At 40.9% G+C, this 15,989-nt stretch overlaps 1 protein-coding gene across 1 annotated transcript in view; it reads left to right on the forward strand.

Annotated features, from left to right (window-relative positions):
- Window positions 1-15,989, forward strand: part of IPO7 (importin 7) — a 40,952-nt gene that overhangs the window by 16,996 nt on the left and 7,967 nt on the right. The window contains exons 9-19 of the mRNA XM_083401594.1: window positions 271-405; window positions 2,236-2,335; window positions 2,902-2,978; window positions 5,657-5,773; window positions 7,217-7,306; window positions 8,136-8,301; window positions 9,350-9,510; window positions 10,296-10,424; window positions 13,836-13,902; window positions 14,001-14,126; window positions 14,280-14,377. Coding sequence (XP_083257720.1) covers window positions 271-405; window positions 2,236-2,335; window positions 2,902-2,978; window positions 5,657-5,773; window positions 7,217-7,306; window positions 8,136-8,301; window positions 9,350-9,510; window positions 10,296-10,424; window positions 13,836-13,902; window positions 14,001-14,126; window positions 14,280-14,377 — 1,266 coding nt within the window. The remainder of the gene's footprint in view (window positions 1-270; window positions 406-2,235; window positions 2,336-2,901; window positions 2,979-5,656; window positions 5,774-7,216; window positions 7,307-8,135; window positions 8,302-9,349; window positions 9,511-10,295; window positions 10,425-13,835; window positions 13,903-14,000; window positions 14,127-14,279; window positions 14,378-15,989) is intronic.

Consider the following 15,989-nt stretch of genomic DNA (forward strand, 5'->3'; position numbering starts at 1 on the left):
TCCACATGAATTGTTTCAGTGCTCCTGTTGCAAATCATGTAGGGATGTGCTGACCATTGCTGGTCAGAACTGGTGTTATTGGCACACTCCAAAAGGTACAAGCTCTCGTTTCCTAATTTCTTCCCATGCTAATAGGTACTTTCTAAATCATGTGTGCAGAAAGCACACCTAAAGACAACCTAAAGTTAGTTTTTTGCAGTTATCAGCAAGATGCTTAATCTTTAGAAACAACCAACAGCAGTTTTTTTTTTTTTTTTTGCTTTTTTAAAGGTTTTGCTGAAAGTGTTATATCAGTATAAGGAAAAGCAGTACATGGCTCCTAGAGTTCTGCAGCAGACGCTGAACTATATCAATCAGGGGGTGTCGCATGCAGTCACTTGGAAGAATCTGAAGCCCCATATCCAAGTAAGTTCTTTTCCCATCCTCCTCTCTGAATGGTGACTGCATAACAGCATGAATATCTTAAGCCTTTTTCTAGCCCTGTATTTTTTGATCTTGAACTTGAACTGCTTGCTATGTTAAGTGGCTTTAAATTTGGTTGTATTGAAGATAATGCTCAGTAAATACCCATAGTTGCTTTGAAAGCCATCAGTTAAAAGAAACTTGGTGCGCCAGAGAAATTACATAGGAACACCACAGGGATGCGTACTCAGTCCGCTCCTTTATATTCTTTACACGTACGATTGTGTCGCTACTCACCCTAGTAATAGGGTTGTCAAATTTGCAGATGACACAACCGTGATTGGGCTCATCTCTGAAAGGGAGGGTGAAATGGATTATAGAGATGAGGTGGAGCGGCTGACAGAGTGGTGCAGAGCTAACAACTTGCTCATAAATACAAGGAAGACAAAGGAACTTGTGGTGGACTTTAGGAGACAGAAGAGCAATGTCCAGCCACTTTTGATTGATGGGGTCTGTGTGGAGAGGGTAACAACGTTCAGATTTTTGGGCATTGAATTACAAGAGGATCTGTCCTGGAGTGTCAACACAAGGGGGCTTGTGAAGAAGGCGCAGCAGAGACTGTATTTTTTGAGAATACTAAGGAAAAACCATCTTCCGCAGAAACTGCTGCTTGCCTTCTATCACTGTGCCATTGAGAGCGTGCTTACTTATGGCCTATGTGTGTGGTACGGAAGCTGTACTACCCAGGACAGGATGGGGTTGCGCAGGGTTGTGAAGGCAGCAGAGAGCATTGTTGGCTGCCCACTTTCCACCTTAGAGCAGATTTATGCCACAAGGTGCCATAGGAAGGCACTGGACATAGTAAAAGATCCATCGCATCCTGGTCACTGTCTCTTCGAGCTCTTGCCGTCGGGACGGAGATACAGGACGATGAAGACTAGAACGAGCCGTCTTAAGAACAGCTTCTTCTCCAGAGCGATCTCGGCCCTGAATGGGAAGACCGGACTTTGAAAGTCATCAAATCTCCTTTACTGTATTTTACTATATTTTTTAATTAGTGTTTTTATGGAGCAACCAAGTAATTTCGTTGTCCCCGAAGGGGGCAATGACAATAAAGATGTTAAAAATTACTTTAGACCTCTTTTGATTCTAGGTATCTTTGTAATTTTTTATTTATTTGATTTTTTGCATATTTGAGACAATTGTATATTTTTTCCACAGCAGTAAAACTTCAGAGTTCATTAGATTATTTTTCTTTTCCCTTAAATTTTTTAAAGGTATTGGCATAGATAATAAATAATATATTTCTCAGCGATTTCATACTGTGGTATCATATGAAGCCAAAATAAATCAAATTTACATATAGTAAAAGTAACTATGTTGGCCTTAGAAAACACTGAAAATCCATAATGGGGCAGTACTTTGAGTAGGCCAACCAAATTGTCACAAAATAAAGTGCAAGCTTGCAAGTTCTTGAGAACTCTTCATTGCACTAGATTACCATCTAAGGTGGTGGTGAATATGTAACCAATGGTATTGCTGTGAGTCTGCATCTGGACAGAGTCTTAAAACAGTGTGGCAGAGGATCTAATACGCATCCAAATGATGTTCTTTTAGGTGTTATGCAATTATCAGGTTGCACAAAAACTGTTGGTAAGCACCGGCATAATAACGGCTAATTCAAGTTTTCATTTGATTTATTTAAAGTTCTGATTTAACTTGTTCAGTTTATGTTGTAGACTGCCCTGAGAACCCCCCCTTTTTTTTTTTTGATAGGGCAGCCTATAAATGCCAAACATGCTTCTAACAAATTATATTCCTTATTATTTGCAGGGAATTATCCAAGATGTTATTTTCCCACTGATGTGCTACACAGATGCTGACGAAGAGCTATGGCAGGAAGATCCATATGAATATATACGTATGAAGTTTGGTAAGTAGTTCAAAACTAAGTTTATTTTTCCAGCTAGGTAGTAATAGTGAGGAGATGCTGTATATGTTAGGGACATTCAATCCCATCCCTCTAGCTGTTGTAAGAGAGCTTTGCACCACAACTTTTACTATGGCATCCTGTACAAGGAACACAGAACATAACTGGACAGGTCTGTTCTGCTTGTCTTGTACAGGAAGCCTTCACAATAAAGGAAATGGCTCTCTCCACCCCTTGCACAAACTAGTTTGTAACATTCAGAGGTTAATCCTAACGCAGAAAGTACTTTGTGGATATATTTTACAATACTTCGGTTTTGAAAACAAAATTAATATGTTTACTACTTCCAACATGTTAGGCATTTTACAGTATTGGGATCTTTATATTACTGTTTGTGATTTTAAAAACTCCTTGCATAAGTTGAAAGAGGAAATTGCTGCACTTAAATAACAAAACCTGGTGAGTGAGGACTAAAGTGGCTCTGTTGTCTGAATTCACTTCTTCTTTTGCACTAGTTCCTTTTATGCTTCAAAGTCCAAACATTTAGACTTCTGTGTTTTGCTTAATAGATGTGTTTGAAGACTTCATTTCCCCCACAACTGCTGCACAAACATTGTTGTTTACAGCATGTGGCAAAAGGAAAGAGGTATGCTTTTTAAGGATTACCTGTAATCCAAGAACCGTAACTTTTTCTGGTATTTGTGTGGGCCCTCATATAGGTTTCAGGCCCAAATGTTTCCTATGATTAATACTTAGCCACTACAGTTTACATGTTATTGTCATGTTTAAATTTAATTCTAACAAACAGTTTTAATGCTGATGCTGTTGTTATAATTTTCTTTGTTTGTTTAATGAATCATCACTGCTTGAGCAGAGCCCAGGGTGATGCACAACAAAGCTGACAACAAAATTAAATCACTGATGAAAACAAATACACAACTAGTACAGTGGTACCTTGGGTTACATACGCTTCAGGTTACATATGCTTCAGGTTACAGAATCCGCTAACCCAGAAATAGTACCTCGGGTTAAGAACTTTGCTTCAGGATGAGAACAGAAATCGTGCTCCGGCGGCACAGCGGCAGCAGGAGGCCCCATTAGCTAAAGTGGTGCTTCAGGTTAAGAACAGTTTCTGGTTAAGAATGGACCTCTGAACGAATTAAGTACTTAACCCGAGGTACCACTGTATATTCATAAAGGAACAATTATTAAAAACACAATGCTCACATAGCTGTTCAGGGCAAACATGACCATATCGGACTCTATATATACATATATACATATATATGTATATGCAGGTTTTGGTGTCCTCGGGTGTCTTCCCGTGTAAAAGTTGGGGTGTCTAGGCGACGTTTCGACGAGGTCTCACTCGTCATCTTCAGGCTGGTGCTTTCGGCTTCTTGTTACTGGAACAGAGCAGGATCTTAGTGTTTGAGTTCCTATAAATACTGTTGAGGAGGTGTGGTGTATAGCCTCCAATGTTCTGGGCAGAGAGGAGGTTCCCAGGCTAGTGTGCCTTTTCTTCTTTTGTTCCTTAATTACTTGAGGGATATCTTGAGTGATTTCTTGAGTGATTTCCTGAATCCCACTTAGGTGGGTCATTAGGTGTGGATTAGTTGCTAAAGCCTTCGTGTCTTGAACTCTTGAACTTTGTGAAGAGTTTTTCTGAGAAGATGGCTGTACTGCACTTGGTTGTGCTCTGGCTTGGCTTCGTGTATAGGGGCGAGCTGTGGTTTTGTGGCCTGTGCCAGCCAAATCTGTGTAGGGATTGCAGGGGGGTGCAGCATCCGGAGGTGCCACCCTGGTTTGGCTACTGGATGGTGTCTGTAATTTATCTGTGGAGAGGGTCTGGGTTTGGGTCTGGTGTGGTTGATTGGTGATGGCGTTCTGTGTGCCTCTGGATCTGGTGTCAGTAAATCTGACACCAGATCCAGAGGCACACAGAACGCCATCACCAATCAACCACACCAGACCCAAACCCAGACCCTCTCCACAGATAAATTACAGACACCATCCAGTAGCCAAACCAGGGTGGCACCTCCGGATGCTGCACCCCCCTGCAATCCCTACACAGATTTGGCTGGCACAGGCCACAAAACCACAGCTCGCCCCTATACACGAAGCCAAGCCAGAGCACAACCAAGTGCAGTACAGCCATCTTCTCAGAAAAACTCTTCACAAAGTTCAAGAGTTCAAGACACGAAGGCTTTAGCAACTAATCCACACCTAATGACCCACCTAAGTGGGATTCAGGAAATCACTCAAGAAATTACTCAAGATATCCCTCAAGTAATTAAGGAACAAAAGAAGAAAAGGCACACTAGCCTGGGAACCTCCTCTCTGCCCAGAACATTGGAGGCTATACACCACACCTCCTCAACAGTATTTATAGGAACTCAAACACTAAGATCCTGCTCTGTTCCAGTAACAAGAAGCCGAAAGCACCAGCCTGAAGATGACGAGTGAGACCTCGTCGAAACGTCGCCTAGACACCCCAACTTTTACACGGGAAGACACCCGAGGACACCAAAACCTGCATTCCTGTACCCGTGAAAATCTACGAAAGCATATATGTATATATATATACATGTATATATGTATATGTATTTTTGTATATATATACATATATACATATATATATACACACACACACACACACACACAATATACTATCTATATACTATATCTATATACTATATCTATCTATCAATCATCTACCTACACACACACACACACACACACACACACGGACAGACCTCTTCAGGAGAAGCCACACAACTGCTTCCTTCTAGATGGAAGGCACTACACCATCCCATACTGCAGGATTAATCATTCTCTGGACCTACCCTGTCAATCCACAGCTAGTTTTCACATGCCAAGAAGGATTGAGAAGACAGGTGGTCTGCAAAACCCCTACAGATATCCTGCTTACGTCAAGACACAGCAACTCAAACTGTATAAATATATTTATTTGATTATGCAGTGAACAAATAATAAATGAATCCCACAAGATGGTGCTCCCGAATCTTACCAAGATCTGTTTCAACTGTGATATCAGATTCAGAGTGAATAGAAATGATTTTGCCCTAAAAGTGATTAGCAAATTTGTTGGAGGAGAACAATGTTCTTAAATCTGGGCTGTACTTAGCTGGCCATTTACCACCTCAAACAGCCATGTAGCATCTGAATACCTATAAGGTAACTGAGCAGTGTTCATTTATTAGAAAAATTCAAAGAAAGCCACAAATGACATCATAGACATAAGGATATTTTCTAATATTTTGAATAATAACTGAAATATCTCAAATTGTCTCTTTATACTAGGTTCTTCAAAAGACTATGGGCTTCTGTTATCAGATCCTCACAGAGCCAAATGCTGATCCTCGTAAAAAAGACGGTGCTTTGCATATGATTGGTTCTTTGGCTGAAATACTTCTGAAAGTAAGTGCACTCAAAACTTCTCTCCTTAATTTTTGTCATATGAAGAAGACACTTTAAAAATCCTGTAGCAACACATAAATCTTGTTAACTCAAGTAATTACAGTGGTATCTTCTTCCATGGCAACAACTATATTTACTCAAATCCTTTGTTAGCACATTTTCGAAGTGTGACATGACTGGCACTAGTATCAATTTGTATTTTGCTATTGTTAGAGGAATGCTAATTCCTGGCCAAGTTTTGTGACTTACTTGTCACCTTTCGAAGATGGAGACCCAGTATTTCCAGGCAGTGGTTAACAAAAAAATCTATATTGCCTGGTTAAATTAGATCCAGTCCATTGGTTGGATGATCCATATTTCCTCAATACTGAACCCTCTGACAGGCACACACAACTTGTGCACATGAGGAGTGAAGTTCACCTTTTCAGCTACTTCCCTTCTTCAAAGCTCAGTGTGAAGTGTAACATGACCCCACACCTTCTGCTAGTTTTTCTATGTGTAGAAGATATGGGGTGTGTGTGTGTGTGTGTGTATGTGTCTTTTTTGCAGTAGGCTTCATGACAGGTGGGAAACAGCAAGATGCTGTTGCGTGCTTATTCCAAATCCGAAAAGAAAATGAGAGAAAATATTACTCGCCTTAAGAGGCTCTCTCTCTCTGTGTGCGTGTGCATGCATGCATGCATGCAGAGAAGTAGGGAGGGCAGTCAGTGCCAGCCACAAATGATGCCTGACTGCTAAGCCAATCCAAAATGTGAACCTTTAGCAGTGAGATCTCTGACCATCTGTGAAAGGTGGAATTGTGTTGCTGTAACTGACCAGGTGGGCAACCCTACCTTCCCAAACAAACATTTGCGATTTGGGTGTATTAGGCTATTTGAGAGAGGGTTAATCCTGTCAGGACTGGGACAGGAGTGCTTAAATGCAGTATATTGCCGGTCTTGAATTTGCACACTTTACATAACTGCCAATGTAGGAGATGCTGTGGGGCAGATATCTTATCTACCTCTTGACCCAGATGCTGTGTTTTCCTATTGGATTTCTAGAATCTTATGAATTGACAATAAACTTTAGCACTCATCTAATTTTTGACACTTTCCATAACAGGCTTTTGTTAAGTTGAGGCTGGAGAATAATTTTTCCATGATTGCATTTTGACACTCTGTAACTATGAATCATTTAAATGTTTGCGCCTGTCTGTCACAGGCTCTTCTCTTTGTTTTGATAGTCCAGTTTTTGGCAGCTGCTGCTGTTAAATCTGGGAATTGCTAGTTTTGTCTAAGTTCTTTTTTAAAGTTAACTTCATCTTGACATACTCTTACTTTAAAATTACCTTAGCAGAAGGGTTAGCAATCTTAACAGGAATTATTTCCATTCACCCATCCTTTCTGACAAGCTAGATTGATCTCTAATTGTCTTACATTCCATTGTCTTATATTCCAATAGAAAAAGATATACAAAGATCAGATGGAGTACATGCTGCAGAATCACGTGTTTCCTCTCTTCAGCAGCGAGCTAGGCTACATGAGAGCACGGGTAAGTGTAAAACCAGGTCCAGTCTCATTTGCTCTTTCCATTGGTAGCCTCTTGGTGAAGATGTCTAGTGAAGGGGAGGGCTAACATGGCATAGCTTCTTTCACAAAAGGGCTATGTGAAATCGTGAGGAGCATATGATTTCTAGCAAGTGGTTTTGGATGGTGTGGGGGTTGTGGCCAGGGCTTTTGCAGAAGGAGTGGTGTAATATCTTGTGGAAGTTGTTATCTGGGTTCCCAATTTTTTTAAAGAGGCCAGACTAAGAGTAGCAGTGATCTTGAAGACGCCATGTCTCAATATCCTGGAATTCATGATCACAGCTTTTCTCGCAAGTTCCCTGTTAGTATAACTCATCTGTGAGAGTGGGATAGGGGTGCTGTGGGTTTGTAAATTTTAAGAACAGTTTAGCAATGGTATAACCTGAAGGTGAGGCAGTTGGTTCTTTATGCAATTAAAGCCACCATGTGATAAGTTTCCTTTTTTAAGAGACCATCATGCAGTTTGTCATTTGACTCCTGACTTCTCCTCCCAATGAAAGGCTGCAGGCATTTGTGTGCGTAGCTTCTAATCTATGCCTAGTGGCATGGTCCATTTGCGTTCTGCTTATAGACCATGTTGCTCACATACAACCTGCGGCCAAAGAGCAACTTGAGATCATAGTACTGGTCTAGTGATGTCGAAAGACAAGCTTACCACTGATCAGCCTCCAAACTCTCATACATGTCTATCTAAAGTGATTCTCACATTTCTGTCTTGCATTTGTGCCTTTCCCAACTGTTGTGTGGGATAGGTATGTCCATAATTACCTAAAATTGCATATCATCTTCTCCAGGCTTGCTGGGTGCTTCACTATTTCTGTGAAGTAAAGTTTAAAAGTGACCAGAATCTGCAGACAGCCCTTGAACTGACAAGAAGATGCCTAATTGATGACAGAGAGATGCCTGTGAAGGTGGAAGCTGCCATAGCACTGCAGGTTTTGATTAGTAATCAAGAGAGAGGTGCTTTTTCCTACCCTTTGACCTATCAAGTAACCTTACAGTGTTGTGTAGGAGTGGCAACCTTTTTTATTTGGAGGGCTGGATTTCCTTGGGGCACCATCCCAGGACAGTGGGGTTGCGGCCAGTGGTGTGTGGGGCCACCCCACTATCTCCCTCTGAATTTCTATGCTCTTTCTGCCTCCCCTTCTCCCTCTTCCCCGTGCAGCAATTAGACTTAAGTAAAAAGCTCCCAATAGTGACAGTGAAGGCCTCCTCCCCCCCCCCCAAGCCTAAGTTTTCTGTGGTTGGGAGGGGATTTTTCAAGGAGGTTGCAGCTGAAGAGAAAAACATTAACCTCCACATGTGCTTCAATTCCCCCTGAAAACTTCTTCTCCATACTCCACAGCGAATAGGCTTCAAAAAAATACTTTCACTGGCAGCTTTTTTCCTAAATCTAACAGCTTCACTGGGATTGGGGGGTGCGCACCAGATCCAACGGCAGGTGCATGATTTAGACTGAAGGAGCCTTTTGGATTCTCTCCTTGGAGGCTGAGGCATCTTATTGCTGGGGAAGCAATATTCCTAGAGTAACATCCATAATAAGGATAGGGTGGTGGGTGGCAGCGGCACATGGTCCAGGATTGGCAATCTGTTTCCCATATCAAGAAACTGAGCACATCTGAACCAGAACAGGGAGGGGGGGAAGCGTGGGGGAAGTGGTAGTAGTGTTTTGCAGATTATAATTTGTACATACATTTGAAAAGCTGATTGAAAGCTACATTCATGCCAAGAAGCTGAGCATTATTTGAAATGGCCTTTATCAGAGTGTGGCTTTGTTAAAAGAATGCCTAAAGCAGGGGTGGCCAACTTGGTGCCTTCCAGATGTTGTTGGAGCTACAGGTGACATCATTCCGGACCTTCGGCCCCATTGGCTGGAGACTGATGGGAGTGGTGGTTCAACAACAGCTGGAGGGCACCACATTGACTACCTCTTGTTTAAAGTACTAGCTGTTTTCCTGTAAGTTACAATAAAGTAATCTGTTTTCCTGCCCCCCCCCTTTTTTTTTAGCTAAGGAATATATTACCCCATTCATTAGACCTGTAATGCAGGCTCTTCTTCATATTATTCGAGAGACTGAGAATGATGATCTTACCAATGTGATTCAGAAAATGATCTGTGAATATAGTGAAGAGGTTACTCCTATAGCAGTAGAAATGACCCAGCATTTGGTAAGTCTCACTATTTTACCATGCTTATGGCCTGTATAGTATGCTGGCTGCTGTTTTAATATCCTGAGGTTCTGCTAATGTAGACAGTCAATTACATATTCTAACCTGCTTAGTTTGCTGCCAAAGGTAGTGTGTTGGTGGTAGCAAAACATAGACAAGAAATAATATTTTTTATTAAAGCATAATAGAGACGATTTAAATATACATATTTGACATACTCTGAATTTTTCAATGGAAATTGACTTAGTTAATACCACAAAAATCCCAAATACTGTAGCGTTGTTGGGCTATTTTAAAGATTTGGGGTTGGAGCCAGAGTTACAAGAAGCAGAAGTCTGCTCTTGGGACTCTTTGCTGGCGGGCAGGAGGAGGTCATATTTGCCATTTTCTCTTTCCCCTGGAAAGCTGCTCCAGGGGAATAAAGCTTGGGAAGTGGTCTGGGGCCTTTGGGTAGAAAGCAAAAATCTCCTACCCTCCTCCTTTGTTTAGCAGTCCCCACCCCCTGCAACCGCTTAGCTTAGCTGTTTTTTAATTTAAAAAATAGATTTTTACATTTTTATCAGTATTCATCCCTGATTAATTGTATTTAAAAAAAAAAAATTAAGGAAGCCCAAATTCTACATCAGGGTTGAGCTCTTCCCCACCCCACCCTGATACAAAGTCTTATTTGATAATGTTCTTTTGCAAACGGTCCTGAAAATGTTGTTTGTTACACTATGATTCTTTAGTCTGCTGTTGAGCTTCCTATTAACTCTTAACTGAGATTTTATTCTTTCTCTTTGTAGGCAATGACTTTTAACCAGGTGATTCAGACAGGGCCAGATGAAGAAGGCAGTGATGATAAAGCAGTAACAGCAATGGGCATCTTGAATACCATTGATACGCTCCTCAGTGTTGTTGAAGATCACAAAGAGGTAAGAAATTATTTTGCTTGTGTCCAGGAAAAGCTGCAAAATAGCCTTGTTTTAAGAGGGTTGGTAGGAAGCCAGCGTCAGTATTTAAATTCTGTGAACCTATTTTTATTGAAAATACTTTACTGTTTTGTTGTTAACCTTTGTTAAACTGTAAAAACAAACTCTAGTCCTGACTGAGTTTTACAAAGCTGCTTTGCACTTTTATACAAATTATTTTTGAAGAAAGATAGAGGTCACAAGACAAACACCTGCTATTCTAAGTACCTCAGCGCTTTGCAGATTCCAGAGGGAATCAATACTCAGTAGAATTCATTTTCCTGAGAAACTATGTGTGGGCCTGCTGTGCTTTAAAAATAGACCCAAAGTTAAAAACCTGACCTGTATTTATGATATGAAACAAGTATATTTTCATACCTTTCTTAATATGATTCTGCTCCTAGCAGTGGTGAAAGGCTGAAAGCTTTTAAGGCAGAGATGGGGAACTTCAACTCCCTGAACACTGGCCATGCTGGCTGGGGCAGATGAGAGTTGTAATCCAACATCAGGAGGGTCATAGGGTCCTGATCCCTGCTGGGAGCAGTGACTTTGATGTCGTCCGTAGAGCAGATAACAATACTTCATAGCCCTCTCTCTGGTTCATGGGATTTCATAGGAATACAAGAGAGCCTTGCTAGATCAAAACTGATCTGTATAGTCTAGCTGGCAGCCAAATGCCTTCAAGAAGCATAGAATCACAGCAAAAAGTAATTGTATGTCCCCAGTATCTGGTGTTCAGGGGTACTGTGCTTCTGAAAATGAAGGTTCCGTTGAACTTCCTATTCTTTTAGATTGGAGCAGCCCAACTTTTCCTACCAAGTGGGCTGCAAGAGTGCTTCAACATGGAACCCATGGGACACACATTGCCCTGTTGGCCATGGGGGCGGGGAGAGAGGTCAAAATTTGACACACAAACCCAGTCCTCATGCTACCTTCCCAAAAGTGGCTAAGTGAGTCGCTGGGCTTTAGGATGGAGGTGCAAGGCTCTGGCAGGCTCCTAGAGCCCCCCTACCTCCTTCCCTCCCAAAGCTGTGAAAGGACTAACTAGGCATTTGGGAAGGAGGTGGGAGGACTCTAGGACCCCGTTAGAGCCCTCAGTCCTCCTTCCCAAAGCCCAGTGCCTTGCTTACCTGGCTTTAGGAAGGCAGCATGAAGGCTGCGACAGGGTGTGTGTGCCATGGTTGCTGAGGGCCACCAAAAAGGCCTCAAGGGCCGCATGCCCCCTTTGGGCCATGTGTTGGACTGCTCTGTTTTAGCTAGTTACTGATTTGTAAGAGGACCCATTTTTGAATCCTATGACTGATAATTTTACTCAGAAAACTAGCTTCTTATATGTAAAAATAGCAAAGGGAGCTTTGTTAAGCTTGTTGCCTGAGCTTTAGTGCTGGTGGGCAGTCTATTTTTTGTCTTCCTTGTTCCTTCTCCTTTGCATTTTATCTTAATGCTTTGTTACTGAAGCTTCCTCACAAACTATCCCTATAATTAATTAATTAATTCATCCATCCATCCATCCAACTCCCTCCATCCCTATTGTAGCTAATTAGGATATGACCCTAGGTTCAGAAAGGGGTTCCTGGCTAGCTTGAAGCTCCAAAGTTATTCAGCCGTGCCAGATGACACAGCAGGTATGAACAAGGCAGGAGTACAATTAAGAGCCGATTTAAAGACTGACTTTGCAGAATTTCTATCATGCTGTTCCAACTCCAAAGAAAAGCTCCAGGCGGTTCATATCAACATAAAAACAAAGCTGTGAAAATAAACCAGAAAGCTAGATATATAAAAAGCAGTGGGTAAAACAATCAAAGAGTAGAAAGCCAGAAATAATTAAAATGCTCGTAACAAATTAATTAAACAGCAAAGAATTCAGTTGTAAAGGGAGGGAAACACATGAATCTCCCAGGCTCTCCATTGTGCTGCATGAGTATGAAATGGCACACAGCCATGTTGACTAGAATCCTTCCTCCCTCCTGGTACCTTTTCCTATTGTGTTGTGACTTTTTAGATTGCAAGTCTGATCTTTGTAAGCTGCTCTGGGAACCACTTTTGGCTGAAGAGCAGGTTTAAAATGTTTCAGATATATAAAGAAACAATAGATAGGTGGTGACGCTGCAATATCTGATTTCTCTGCATGCCTTGTATTTGAGACCAGTGGCTTCAGAGTCGTTGTGTGTGCTTTAGGACACATGAACCTAGCAAGTGTGTTCTGTGAAATGGATGAGAACTTTGTTGAACAACCTTCTCTGTGACAGAGATAAGAAGGCGATATTCTTAACCCTTTAGTACTCAAACATCTATTAAAGACATAAATTTGATCAGAACTTAACTCTTTTTGTTCTGATGCTTATAAAACAGTCCTAGTGTTAAACACTTCAAATAATGGCAGTGGCCACCTTTGTAAATGTGCTTTGCTTCTGATTACTCTATTTTTTTTGAAACAGGCCACCCACCCAAGTAATTCGTGGTTGTGTGTTTTATTTAAAACTTACCCTTTTTTTGTTAAATATTTTTTATTAATTCTCAGTTACAAAAATCCAGTATATGCCACATTGTATCAATACCAGATTACCCTGCACATTTCTCATTAACATTAAAAAATAACCAAAAAGAACACATTTTTACTCCTCCCCCCAAACCCCCCCCCCCCGACTTCCTTTAAATAAACCAAATCATCTTACATTCCAGGTCCCTTTACGCAATTTTCCAACTACTGAACAATTAAACTTGTGATATATTGCACAGATATTTGAAACATTCAGACCACTTTATACATTACACATCTATGCTTACAGACTATTTCCCCTTTTAAAATTATCCCTATTGTTGCTTTTTGCAAGCATTTAATCCATGCCTGCTGATGTCCCAATTTATTTACAACCACTGGCCCCTAAATAAAAACTGTTTCCCAGACTGTTACCCATTCTTTTTTCTTACTTTGGCATATTTAAATCTCCGGAATAGGCTTCCCATTAGGACAATTCACAATTTCAGCCCTCCTTCCTTCCAAATTTCTCTCTGTCTCCAAGGTTGTGATTTCACTCAATTTGCTCTAACTATTCCTGTCTGTACTCATATTTAAGGCTCCTCAAGAAGCTGCTACCAATTAGGACCATTTCCAATATTTAAAACTTATCCTAATCTAAGGTTCAGGGAAAGTTACAGCAATTCTATATCGGTCCTATGGCTTACTAGCCAAGTTAGACAAAAGCAGCAAAGATAAGGTCCTATTAGAAACCTTGTCCACCCACCCTCATAATTTATAATCCCATCTAATTAATCATTTTCCTGTACTCTACTTCTGAAGACCCAAATTCGTCCTCCAGTACGTAACACAAGCAATTTATGACATTGACCTTTCCTTTAAACAATTCCTTTCAGATTACCCAGCAGTTGGAAGGTATCTGTTTGCAAGTAATAGGAACAGTGTTACAACAGCATGTTCTGGGTAAGAGGTCTCCCCACCCTTCAGCTATTACTTTGCATGTGGTGCACTGATTGGATCGAGCCAAGGTTCATGACATCTTTTTCTTTTTCCTGTTCCAGAATTCTATGAGGAAATCTTCTCCTTGGCTCACAGTCTGACTTGTCAGCAGGTCTCAGCACAGATGTGGCAGCTTTTGCCTCTGGTCTTTGAAGTATTCCAGCAGGACGGCTTTGACTACTTTACAGGTGAACTTCCTTGTTAGGTCTTTCTTCCTTCATTGGGCATAGGCAGGCCACTGCAGAACTGAATGATAATGATACCTTTTTGTACCTTGCAGCTTTTCATATTGACCAAGAGAACACATAAATAACAACTGCTGATTAATCTTTTTACTGCAGATATGATGCCACTGTTGCATAATTATGTAACTGTTGATACCGATACACTCCTGTCTGATACAAAATACCTAGAAATGATCTACAGTATGTGCAAAAAGGTAAGCAACTCACTAATCCTCCTATCATTGTAGCTAAATATATACCATTGGAGTGCTTTGATCTGCAGAACTGGCACTGCTACAGGTGCCAAAAAATATTTATTCCACATTTGTGAGAAATGAGTCATTTCATTTGGAGCTTCTTGCCCATTGACATAAGGCAAGTGCCTTTGCGCTGTTCTTTTCAGTGCCTATTTAAATCATTGTTTAGACAAACCTATCCAGACACCTTTCTTTTGAAAGTTTTTTAATACCTGTCTTTCACTAGGGTGTGTTTGGAATTTTAATGTTTTGTTTACTTTTGTAAACCACTTAGATGTTTTATTACACATAAGCAGTAGATAAATTTTGCTGAATAAATAAATCCTGTAGATATCCATTATGCAGTATAGATCTAGGAAAGAAAGACTTGTGCCTTTCCAGCAGCTAATCCAAATTCACATTCAAGAGACTGCAAGGTCCAGCAACTCTACACAGACCTAGATAAGCTAAATTATTGGGACCTATGGAATTGCATGTCCATTTTGCTTAAAAAATACGTGGTGGATCCAACTATACAGAGAGTCAGTAGACCAGGGGTGGGGAACCTGTAGCCTTCCAGGTATTGTTGGACAACTCCCATCAGCTCCAGCCATCATAGCCAATGATCAGATATGATGGGAGTAGTAGCTGAGCACCATATGAAGTGCCACACGTTTCCTAATCCTGTATTAGTCCATAACCTCTTCTGAAAGCTCCCATGCGCGTAACCATGCAGTAACCAGTCATACAGTTGTATTACTCTTCCCCTGAAGTGGATTAAAATGGCTACAGTCACGTGTGTGCATAGTTTCTAATCTGTGCCTAGTAATACAGTCCAATTGTGTTTTGCATTTAGACTGTGTTGCTCACATACAGCATTGTGGCCAAAGAGCAACTTGAGATCATAGTACTGGTGCAGTGATGTCGAAAGACAAGCTTACCACTGACCAGCCTCCAAATTCTCAAACATGGAGATTGAATGTGGGCTGGACTCATACTAAGTGTAATTTAAACACATCTCTTTGTATTCAGGCTTTGGCTTACTACTGTGCGGTATTGTGGTTGGTTTTTTATCATAACCTTGCCTTCAAAGTCAGGTTATTAAAAAGTGGTGGATGATTTTAGTTGGATTAAACATGAACACACCAGTTTCCATTACAGCTGTTTTTGTACATGACCTCACAGTGATTTTGCAGCTGAGCTGAACTGGAAAATTATTCATGCTGTGGCTGACTACAGAAATCCCAGTGCCTTCTGAACTACGCTCTGCTAAACAGATTATTAGAGCAGTTAGATCTAATACCTGTGATTCCTTGCTAAGATGGGGCAGGTGTCTGTCCCCAACCTGCTGCCAAGTTTCGGGGAACTTCAGTCGAGAAGAAAGATTGAAATGTATGCACTTATATGCATGCAAAGGAGGTTCCTTGAATTGTGCCCTACATATCTATATACACTATTTTAAAACAAAGACTCCCAATTTTAATGCAAACATCAAAAATGAGCTCTTACATATATACTGGCTTTCATTTCACTTGGTGATTGGTAGTGTCAGTTTTACTGGTACGTACTAATAATGTATTTTCACACTAAG

This window comes from Podarcis tiliguerta (genome assembly GCF_965153285.1).
Source record: "Podarcis tiliguerta genome assembly, chromosome: 1".
In the NCBI taxonomy this organism is placed as follows: domain Eukaryota; kingdom Metazoa; phylum Chordata; class Lepidosauria; order Squamata; family Lacertidae; genus Podarcis; species Podarcis tiliguerta.